This window comes from Belonocnema kinseyi, chromosome 4 (assembly GCF_010883055.1).
Source record: "Belonocnema kinseyi isolate 2016_QV_RU_SX_M_011 chromosome 4, B_treatae_v1, whole genome shotgun sequence".
Taxonomy (NCBI): domain Eukaryota; kingdom Metazoa; phylum Arthropoda; class Insecta; order Hymenoptera; family Cynipidae; genus Belonocnema; species Belonocnema kinseyi.
This window is the reverse complement of record NC_046660.1, coordinates 124,678,548-124,689,310: the sequence shown is the minus strand read 5'-3', so window position 1 is coordinate 124,689,310 and position 10,763 is coordinate 124,678,548. Positions and strand designations below refer to the sequence as shown.

At 27.9% G+C, this 10,763-nt stretch overlaps 1 protein-coding gene across 1 annotated transcript in view; it reads right to left on the bottom strand.

The window, feature by feature from the left end:
* LOC117170548 (protein singed) overlaps positions 1 to 10,763 on the bottom strand; it is a 131,272-nt gene that overhangs the window by 54,982 nt on the left and 65,527 nt on the right. The window contains exon 2 of the mRNA XM_033357357.1: positions 10,313 to 10,513. Coding sequence (XP_033213248.1) covers positions 10,313 to 10,369 — 57 coding nt within the window. The 5' untranslated portion in view covers positions 10,370 to 10,513. The remainder of the gene's footprint in view (positions 1 to 10,312; positions 10,514 to 10,763) is intronic.

Genomic DNA, 10,763 nt, shown 5'->3' with positions numbered 1-10,763 from the left:
GGAGCTCTTCTTAATATTTTGACACCAAAATCATGTCGATACACCTTACCGACTGCGAGTAAAGCCACCCACGCTTTAACTTGACAGACTGTACATAATAAAATGAAATAAAATTCATACGAATAATGAATTAATTTTATTAGTTCGGTTACAATTTGCAAAAATCATACGGATATATTAAGCCTTTGGCGTAATAAAAAATGTATATACAATTTCTGAGCATTATATTTCAAGTCCATCATTATAACGGATTGGATTGAAATGCAATTTACTGGTTCAAAAGTGAGCAATTTTATTAAGAACTTATCCTTTTCGTTTAAAACTTGCAGGCTTTTATAGAAAATTGACTAATGATTTAAAATGTTTATTTCCCCGCTGAAATTTCAACTGAATTTTGTTTTTGTTATTGAAATTTAAATACTTTTTATTCTGATTTTTATTTTCCCTTTCAAAATTCATCTCTTTTCAGTATAAATTTCATGTTTGTTGGATTAAAATAGCATTTTAATCTAACAAACATGAAATTTATATTAAAACGATATGAATTTTGAAAGGTAAAATAAAAATTAGGATCCAAAGTATTTAAAGTTCAACATAAAAAAAACATTTCAGTTGAACTTTCAGCAGGGAAATATAAATTTTAAACCATTCGTCAATTTTCTATAAAAGCCTGCAAGTATTAAACGAAAAGGGTAAGTTCTTAATAAAATTGTTCACTTTTGAACGAGTAAATTGCATTTAAATCCAACAAACATGAAAATTTTATTAAAAAGAGATGAATTTTTTAATAAAAAATAAAAATTACAATAGACAGTATTTAAATTTCAATAACCAAAAAACTTTCAGTTGAAATTTCAGCAGGGAAATAAAAATTGTAAACCATTAGTCAATTTTCTATATAAGCCTACACGTTTGAAACAAAAAGGAAAAGTTACTAATAAAGTTGTTCACCTTTGAACCAGTAAATTGCATTTTAATCCAATCCGTTATAATGATGGACTTGAAATATAATGTTCAGAAATTTTATATACATTTTTGTATTAGACCACAGGTTCAATATATCCGTATGCTTTTTGCAAATTGTAACAGAACTAATCAAATTACTTCAATGTTTGTATGAATTTTATTTCATTTTATTATGTATGCATAATGCATGTTTATTTTATTTCATACATTGTATGTCAGAAGAGTAATAAATGTACCAAAATATTAATGTGAGTTAATTCTTATTATATTTCACCCACATCTTCTGCAAATCACCTCTGTATCGTAACAATTTTAAATCAATGAATACTTCTCAGAACCTTAGAATAGTGAATATAGGAGTAAAATAAATTATTAACCAAGAAGAAGTTATTATCGAAATATTTAGTAATGAAAAATTACGTGAAAAATTTTTTAAATAAAATTAAAATTAAATTAAATTAAAATATTACTATAAAAAAATTATTTTCAATAAAAATTGGAATAGTCACATTTTCAATTCTGAAAATGAATTTTTATATAAAAACTTAAGTTTCGCCAAAGAGATTAATTTTTTGCATCAAGCAACAAAGATTTTTCATAAAATACATAAAACGCCAACCAAATATTTGAATTTCTGAAGAAATTCTCCATGTACTATAAACCTAAATTGCAATAAATGTCCATCGAAAAAAATAAAATTTTATGTAGAACATATAAATATTGATTTAAAGTTATACAATTTTCATTAGGGACATTAATTTTCAACCAAAAAGAAATCAGATGTTTCACAAAATACATGAAAATTCAACCAAAAGTTTGAATTTTGTAAAGGAATTGTCAACCTCATATTTAAATTATTAACCGACGAAATGAATTTTAAATAAAAAAGAAGAATTAGTCATCAAGAAGGTTAATAATCTACCACCTAAGAAGAATTTTCACAAAAAAAGAATTTTTTTTTTAAATTGTTACATTTTCAACGAAATAATAGTCCCACCATAATTCTTTCCATTCATTTGATTCCTTTCATCCAGGAATTTTTTCATAAATTTCATTCATTCTTTATACTATACGTATATACTGTACAGATGGTAAAAGAATATACTTATTTTTTATTTTATTTATATTCTTACAATGAATATTTTAATAAAATATGGTCCTTCTTTTGTTTCTCATAAACTACACATTTCGAATTTCGCGCTCGTTTCACTTACTTCTCTGGATGACCATGGAGGGCGCTAAATGGCAAAACCCTCTTTCAATTTGCCTCAAGTCATCTCGTATCTCGTATATCAGTGATCTTTCCATATTTCAGATTTTAACTTGACCCCGCAACTGTCCTAAGTTGATTAGTTCCTAATATCTCTAGCGCAGCGCTAGTTGTCCCAGTACTCCCTGTTTTTAGATAGAAAGCAATGGGACTAAATCACTTTTTTAATATTTTAGTAAACAAGGTGTTATTTCCATGCAAAAAAATTCTTGAAATTAAAGCAATGTTACGCATTTAACATTTCATAATACTTTTCCAATCATTTTCTATGAATACTAGAGACAAAATATGATTTACATGGTCGCGGCAAAGTGAAATATATCTTACATTTGAATTTGAATGCAAAGTAAAATATGATTCTTAAAGTTTATTGTCGAAAACAAATTAACAATATTATTAATGGAATCTAAATGAAATCCTGGAGAAAATTTTGAATAGTATTAAGTTTAAAATTACAATGCGAATACTCTCGCTTATGAATATATAATGGATATAATGTATTTCTAATTGAATTTAACTAAATTTAAATTTGAAACCATTTTATTTAATAATCAGTGAAAAATAAAAAAACAACTGTCTTTAATTGCTCTTTTTTATCATTATATCCTTTTAAACCTTTAAAACAAAGATGTTAAGGCCATGTTGCGAGTGGTTCATGTGACCAGATTCCTACCTTACCCTCACTTTTTTTATTTCCTAACTTATTTTCACACGAAGCGCCAAATTGAGTTGAAATTTTGGGATAATAAATAAGAAGCCCTAAGAAAGGTGGGTCTGGTCGTAAATTTTAATAATTATGAAAAAAGTAAAAAAAAATTATTTACAACAAAACAACTTTTTTGATAATTATACAAATTTATGACCAGACCCACCATTCTTAGTGCTTCTTGTTTAGTATCCCAAATTTTCAGCTCGATGTGGCGTTTCGTTTGATAATAAGTTGGGAAGTAAAAAAATTATAATTTATATTTGTTCATACGAACAATAGTTTTTTCTCAACAATTTGAATTATTGAATAAAATATTTTTAATCTTCTTTACATATTTTTATGTTATATGTTCATGATTAAAAATTTATTACAATTTCAATTACATTTTTCTCATTATATTCAATAGTGTAAGTACTCCGCTAAAGCCTTAAATATTAAGTTTTAAATTGTATATTATTCAAACTTTTTTCACAAAAATATTTATATATTTTATTGATATAAATATTGTTTACTGTGTTTTCAGATATAAAAAGGATTATATTTAACTTTTTATTCAAATTCAAATCTAACATTCCACTTTACCAAATTTATTGGGTGAAGTATTAATTAATGTTTTTCATTAAAATTTATGTAAATCATTTGGAAAATTGTTTTGAAATATAAAATGAGTATCATTCTTTTCATTTCAATATTTTTTTTTTACGAAAATAACATTTGGTTTATTAAAAAAAAAAGTAAAAAAAAGTTGTCTGCTCCCATTGCTTACAATGCAAAAACAGGGAGTGATGGGAAAACTAGCGCCGCGCTGAAGATATTAGGAACTAACCAACATAGGACACTAAGGGATCGCCATTTTGTTTTCAGATGCACAGGGCTGCCATGAAGCCAGAAAATCTACACAATATCGATCAAGTTAAGAATCTTCAATAACAGAAAATGATTAACGTCTTAATCAGACCCAATACAGTGAAGCATATTCTGTTATTGAAGATTCTTAACTTGATCGATATTGTGTATATTTCCTGCCTTCATAGTTTGAAGGGTTGATCTACTGTCGGTATGGTTACCATCTCTAATAACATAGCAGATTTATTTAAAAATAATTACTTGTCCCATTAACACCTAGCTAAAAAATAGCGTTATTTTCTTGAATTAAGAGTTCTTATTCTGATCCCTCTAATAGCTTAATTGGAAAAGCATCTGACCGGAAATCGGAAGTTTTGTGGTTCGTTTCCCAATGGAGTGAACATGGAGTACGATTTTTTTTCAAGAAATAATTTAACTTATCTTCTTCTGCTCTAATTTTATCTTTACTTTCCTTAATTAATCGTTAGAGTGTCCTGTTTTTGTGTCTGTAATCATTTATACGTCTAAGCGTCTATTTCTTTCCTCATCGCTAAGACCTGCGATTGTATGCTTACGAATATTGAAAAAAAATGCTACCACTAGAAGAAAGACGTCTTACCACATGCATAGGTGATTAACCATTTTTTGAGGCCGAAAGATTTTTCTTTAAAGAATATAATTTCTGAACTTATCTCCTTTTTGAGAAAAGTTAAAAAATTCGATTCAGTGAATAAAAACAATTCTCCTGGCTATAAAAGTTCTTAAACCAACATAAAACACAAACATGCTTTCCTTATGGAATTTAAAATTCTCCAATAAATTGGCAAAAAATATAAATGTGTTTTTTGTTGTTGAGAAAATCGATAAGAAATGTCACAAAAGAGCAAACTGCATTTTCCATTAAACTTTTTTATACGTGCAAACTTACATATCAACATTTTTTCCTATCTCTCGCTGTTTGCGAGAACATTAAAAAATGCGATTTTACGAAAAATATATCCTGGTTACAAAAAAGTTCTGAATCCCACATAGAACTCAAAACATGCTTTCCTTTTAAAAGAAAAATTTAACAAAAAATTAGCAAACAATATAATGTGATTTTTTGAGTAAATTTACTTTTCATACAATATTTTTAAAGAAACCGCCACCATTTTCTTAATTTTGAATCCATAAACAGCTTGGCCAATTTGAGACTATACGCAGAGTCGATTTGAAACAAAATAGTCTCCTATATAGTTTGAGAGATTTGGGTTCTTTTCAAGGTCCTTTTGGTGGTCCTTTTAAGAGTGGTGCGACGGTAATATAATGTTCCATTTAAAAGAACTACCTGGAGCTTTAAATATATCTACTTGACTGCCTGCGGAAAATTTCTCTGAGCTTCTCTGACCCTACAGAATATTTAGAATATACACAGAGATTTCTATCGGTAGGGTAGCCTTTAAAAAATGATAATAATAGCTATCAACATATCAAGAAGAGATATACCATTTAGCAAAAAGAGCAAAAATCATCTGACAGTTGGGAATCCTCATTTCTCTTCAATTAATTGAAGTTAAGCGATAGACAGCGCTGGCGTCGTAATTCTCGCTCCATACCGAATAAAAATGAAACGCTTATAAGACGAAACATTATCCAGGCAAGATTAAAAATCGGAAATTACCTTCGATTCATGTAAAGTTTATCTGGCAAGGTTATTTTTTGTTTCGGTGAATCCTTCACCTGGAATCGATGTAAATTTCATCTTTCGTCTTTTCTTTAATATTTTTCGGAATTGACAATAAAACACTTGACACATAGTTCACAAGTTGTGAGTTAGAAATTTCCGTCTTGATATTTTATTCGTGAAAATATTTTTTAAATTAAAATTTGAAATATATTTTTATATTATGATAGCATGTAAACTGTAACAGCGGGAAATTTTAAATCCCTAATAGCACGGGACGTTCCGGAAACGTGCCTGGAACTTTCCGCGTGAACCTTCGGAAAGTTCCCTGAGCGTGTGAAATGTCCGCCGCTTGGTAACGTTCCAGTGGGGAACTTTCCATTATTGTCATTTTTGATACCAATTATCTCGTTAACCGTAAGATAGGTAAAAATTTTTGGATTTTAAGTACCATATATACTACATTGTAATAGTGTCTATATCAGAAACTGACATTAATTTTGACCTATCACTTACGGTTTATCGGATATTCATTGATAATAATAACAATAACGATAATTTATTCTTTGAACGTTCCAGTAGAATGTTCCCAAGTGGCGGACATTTTACACGCTCAGAGTACGTTCCTGGAACGTTCCGAAGGTTCCCGCGAAATGTTCCAGGAACGTTCCTGGAATGTTCCGTGCTGCTAGGGATGCAACAAAATTTACCTTTAGTTTTTTATGTGAAGGAAATTATAATTAAATAAAACTTCTGTGAAAAGGTGTCAAACATCAGGTGGTATAGAGCAAATTTTCCCACAGGCTACTTCATTTTTTGTGTGATTTTTTTTGTGTAACTCGGATCGAGACGAATCCAGAGGTGTTTTTATTATTTTGACATGACTCTTAGTTTTTTTTTCAAATTATTAGACAAATTTGAAATTCATATCTACAGGCACACAGCAACAGTACGCTGAACAACAAATGCGATAATTGTTTAAGACATAGGGTTAAAAAACAAAAAAAATTCACATCTAGATATTTTTGAGAGGAATGCCATGGTCAAATTTGTTTTTCGATCCAATGCATACTTCGTTTATAACAATTGCAGAAAGATAACAAATAGTCTAATTGTTTAACAAATTGTTTGAAAAAAATGCACACCGAGGTACTTCCGAGACGAGTCCAGAGGTGTTTTTACTTTTTTGATATGAATCTTATTTTTTAAAAATTAATTACACAAATTTGAAACGAAAATCTCGGCACAATGAAAGATGCAGATCAAAAGAATGCTTCGAAAATGCAGGAACAGTTACAGTCACGGATTTGAAAATTTACCAAGCCGTGCGATACAACATAAAAAAATCTCGTTATTAATGTATTTATAAATTCTTCAAATATGTACATCAAATCCACCAAGTAATGTGCTTCATATAAATATAATTTTAATGGTAGTAACTTACAAAGAAAAACTATAATACGCATAAACAAATAAGCCTATTACTATGACTAACACACATATAAAACTATATTGCTATAGCCGACGAATCGCACGCACGACGCTTGGGAGTATAGAATTGAATCGTCCTTATATAATAACCAGTAAAATGTGTCATCACTTGTGAGAAAGAAATGAAAGTTGCGAATTAAAATATCTTCGTTCCTGGGACTTAAGCAATTTTTTTACCAAACATGTGTGTACAATATAAGAAGCAGCCCTGTGAATCTACCGTGTAGGTGTATGTAGTAGTCGATTTAATTAGCATCCGGGGAGTGAACTAAATCCGACAGTTGGCGCTCCGATTAGGGCGGCTGACATTTGTATTTCAATGCATGAGAGGAAAGAATAAAATAGTTTAAAATATTGAAACTGTTTCAAAATTTTAACCAGAAATCTGAATGGTGATACAATTAAATATTGGTATCAGCATTCTGAGATTTAAAATTTGATGTTCTATTATAATTTATTTTATGTGTTTATTAAATAATAGTCAGAATTTAAAATATTATAATTGTTCTAAATTATATAGAATTGTTATTTCTATAGAATTTTTTTCAGAATTATGAATGATTTAAATATGTAATTCCTCAGTCATGCATATTTATAAAAATGAATAATGAATATAAAATAATTAATCAAATATAATATTTTTTAATTATTGATTCAAGGTGGCCATTTTAATCGAAGAAAAAATTTCCGGCCATCTCCCGGTTTTTTCAGATTTACAAAAAAAGTTTCGAACTCTTCAAGCTAAAATTCGTTTCATTTGAAATTATACAAACTGAAATGCAAATCAAAACCTTTCAAGTGGGACATTAAAAATTTTTTAACTATTAAAATTAAAGCATAACATTTTTAAAATTTAAACGCTCAATTAATAAATAATTGTTAAACTGTTGTACATTGTACAATTCAAAGATCTAAAAAAATATATAAATCCACGCCAAAAAAAATGAAAGATTAAATTTTTTCCACTGAACACTTTTTAAATTAGAAGTAACATTATTTGAATTTTAGGTACTTAAAAAAATTTAAATTGTTCAATTGTTATCCACAGATCAAAAATTGCTTTAAAATCTATTTGAAATGTTCTCATAAAAATTATTATTTGAATAAAAAATAATTAAAAAGGTTTGTAGAAATCTTAAGAAACTGTTTGTATAAACTGGAAACCTCTCAAAAACCTCAAACAGCTTATTAAATTTTTTTTTAAATGTTAGAAAATCTGCATGTTTAACATTTTTTTAAATGTTCTCAAATTTAAAATTCTTTTTGATATTCTTTTAAAAATTCAAAGTATTTTTTCAAATGTTTCTAATTTTTTTCTAACACTTTTATTAAATCCTGGAATGTTAAAAAAATCATTTAAAATGTCTCAAATTATTTTTTGACCATTATTGGTGTCTTTTGAAATCTTTTTTAATATTCTGTTTAAATTATTTTTTCAATATAAAAATCATTACAAATTTTCCCAAGACAATGTTCACAGAAAATTAGAGACAGTAATATTTCACTTTGAAAAACAATGTCTAAATACTGAAATAAAAAATTCAGTTTACTTGATTAACTATTAAGGGAACTACTCACAATATTTAAAATACCGTTTATATAGAAATATCAAAGAACAATTTATAAATACTTAATTTTGCTTCACAATAATTCGTTGTAGACAAAATAAAAATAATTTCTAAGTGCAAAGTTTGAAAAATTTCGATTACTTTAAAATTTGACATTTAAATATTCTTTATTTGTTTATAATATTATTTATTAATATTTTTAACCTGAAAAAGGCACAAAAATGTTGCTGAAACGTTGTTCTAAACGCTTTGTATAATAAATGATCGTATGACTGATGATCCCAGATAACAAAATGATGGCGTATTCGCACAGGCATATGCGCCAATCAATCCGCTCAATGTACCCTCACATGATGAGAAATATGCGTCATCAATTAAGAAGCATATTGCTCGCACGTTATGACAATCATAAATATTATTATTACGAAATGAAAGAAAAATAATTAATTTGTTAAAATTTTTATTTAAAACACAGTACGTAGAATTTATAATATTTTAATATTTTCAACAATTTCTGTATTTAATTAATAGTCTAGCCGCCACTTGATATACGCACTGCGAGGTCTAAACTGAATTTAACTTTTTTTATTTCTATGGATTTTTGTGAACAATGGTTAAATGTATGTTCATTCTTTGGATTCTTTTAAATTTACTAGAATTCTTGACAAACTTGATGAATTCACTGGACATTTTTTGAATAAATTGGAATTTTGGTATTCTTCTAAATTTAATTGAAATATTCTGCATTAACTTCAATTCTGTTGATTTCAATTGAATATTTAATTACATGTACATAAAAATTGCTTTTGGTTAATCTCATGATCGCGCTTGAGACACACAATTTCATATGACTATTTAGTTGATTTCATTGCAGAAAAAAAGAACAGAAAGTCATACTATCATTTATTATGTAAATGCGTTTACAACAACGTTGCAGCAACATTTTTGTACCTTTTTCAGGTTAAAATTCATCTAAAAATAATATTATAAGGAGATAAATAATATTTGAAAGTCAAATTTTAAAACAATCGACTTTTTTTTAACGTTTTACTTACAATTTAGTCATTATACAATTTGCAGACAATTAAATCCTTATTTCTGCAGGTATTGTTTTTCATTTTTCAATCAAAAATATTATTTCTTGATAAGAACTCTATTTTTTAAACACAATTTTATGGTCGAAAATAAATAAAATATAAATTAGCAACATTGTAAGTTCAAATTCATTGTAAGTCAAACCTTTTTTTGAGAGAAATCATTTTGTGAATGAACTACGGTCTGACGACCTCGAGGTACGAAATAATACTAAAATATTATGAATTAGACGGTTGGAAAATATTTACATATAGATTTACGTACAACGCCGAATAAACTGCACAGAGAAATTTGAATTTAGAATGAAAATTTCAATTAACATTTAAAATTCATAGGTACGTGTTATCAAAATGTAAAATTTCAGTTCATAAATTTATGCAAATTCTTTTATATTAAACCTTTCTTAAAGAATGGTTAAACGTCCAATTATATTTTCGTATTTTATAGATTTATGTATTTAGATTAATTAATTCTATGCTGACAATTTTATTTATTTTTTCATTCTGAATAATAACTTGCAACACAATTTTTTTAAATAAGAAGTTTAATTTTTATTAGTGACACAGTCACTTTTTTAAAAATAAGGCTCAATGCAAAAAATATCGAAGTATAATTGTGCATAAAATCATAAAAATGAATTATACCTGGATGTGCTTTTAATTAATCGCCTTATTAAATATCTTACTAAACCGAAAGGTACATACCGTCCATCCTGTTCTATCGACGCCATTCTCCATGTTTTCCGAACCGTTGCTCTGCATCGTACCGAAACCAAGATAGAATCCGGTCCCGTTGTCGGAAAACTTGAGGAACGGGTTGCTACTGATATCCCTGCCTTTCAAGAATTTTCTCAAAGTCGCTGCTAACTCGTGCTCTGCTTTACGAAAAAAACTCCAAATAAATGCCTGAAAAGATAAAACAAGCATTCATTCAAATCAATGCGTCTTAGGTACCGTAATAAAGTATCATTAGCCAATATTCCATTTCTAAAACGTATAATAAAATAGCTTCTAGAATATTTTTGATCAATCTAAAGGACCGTTATTGTCCTAACTTACTGGATGTAATATAGTTCAACGGTTCAATGAACAATTGAATCGCCACATCTTCGAGCGGGGTATAACATTTCTTGGTCTGAGGGCAATGGGGGGATAA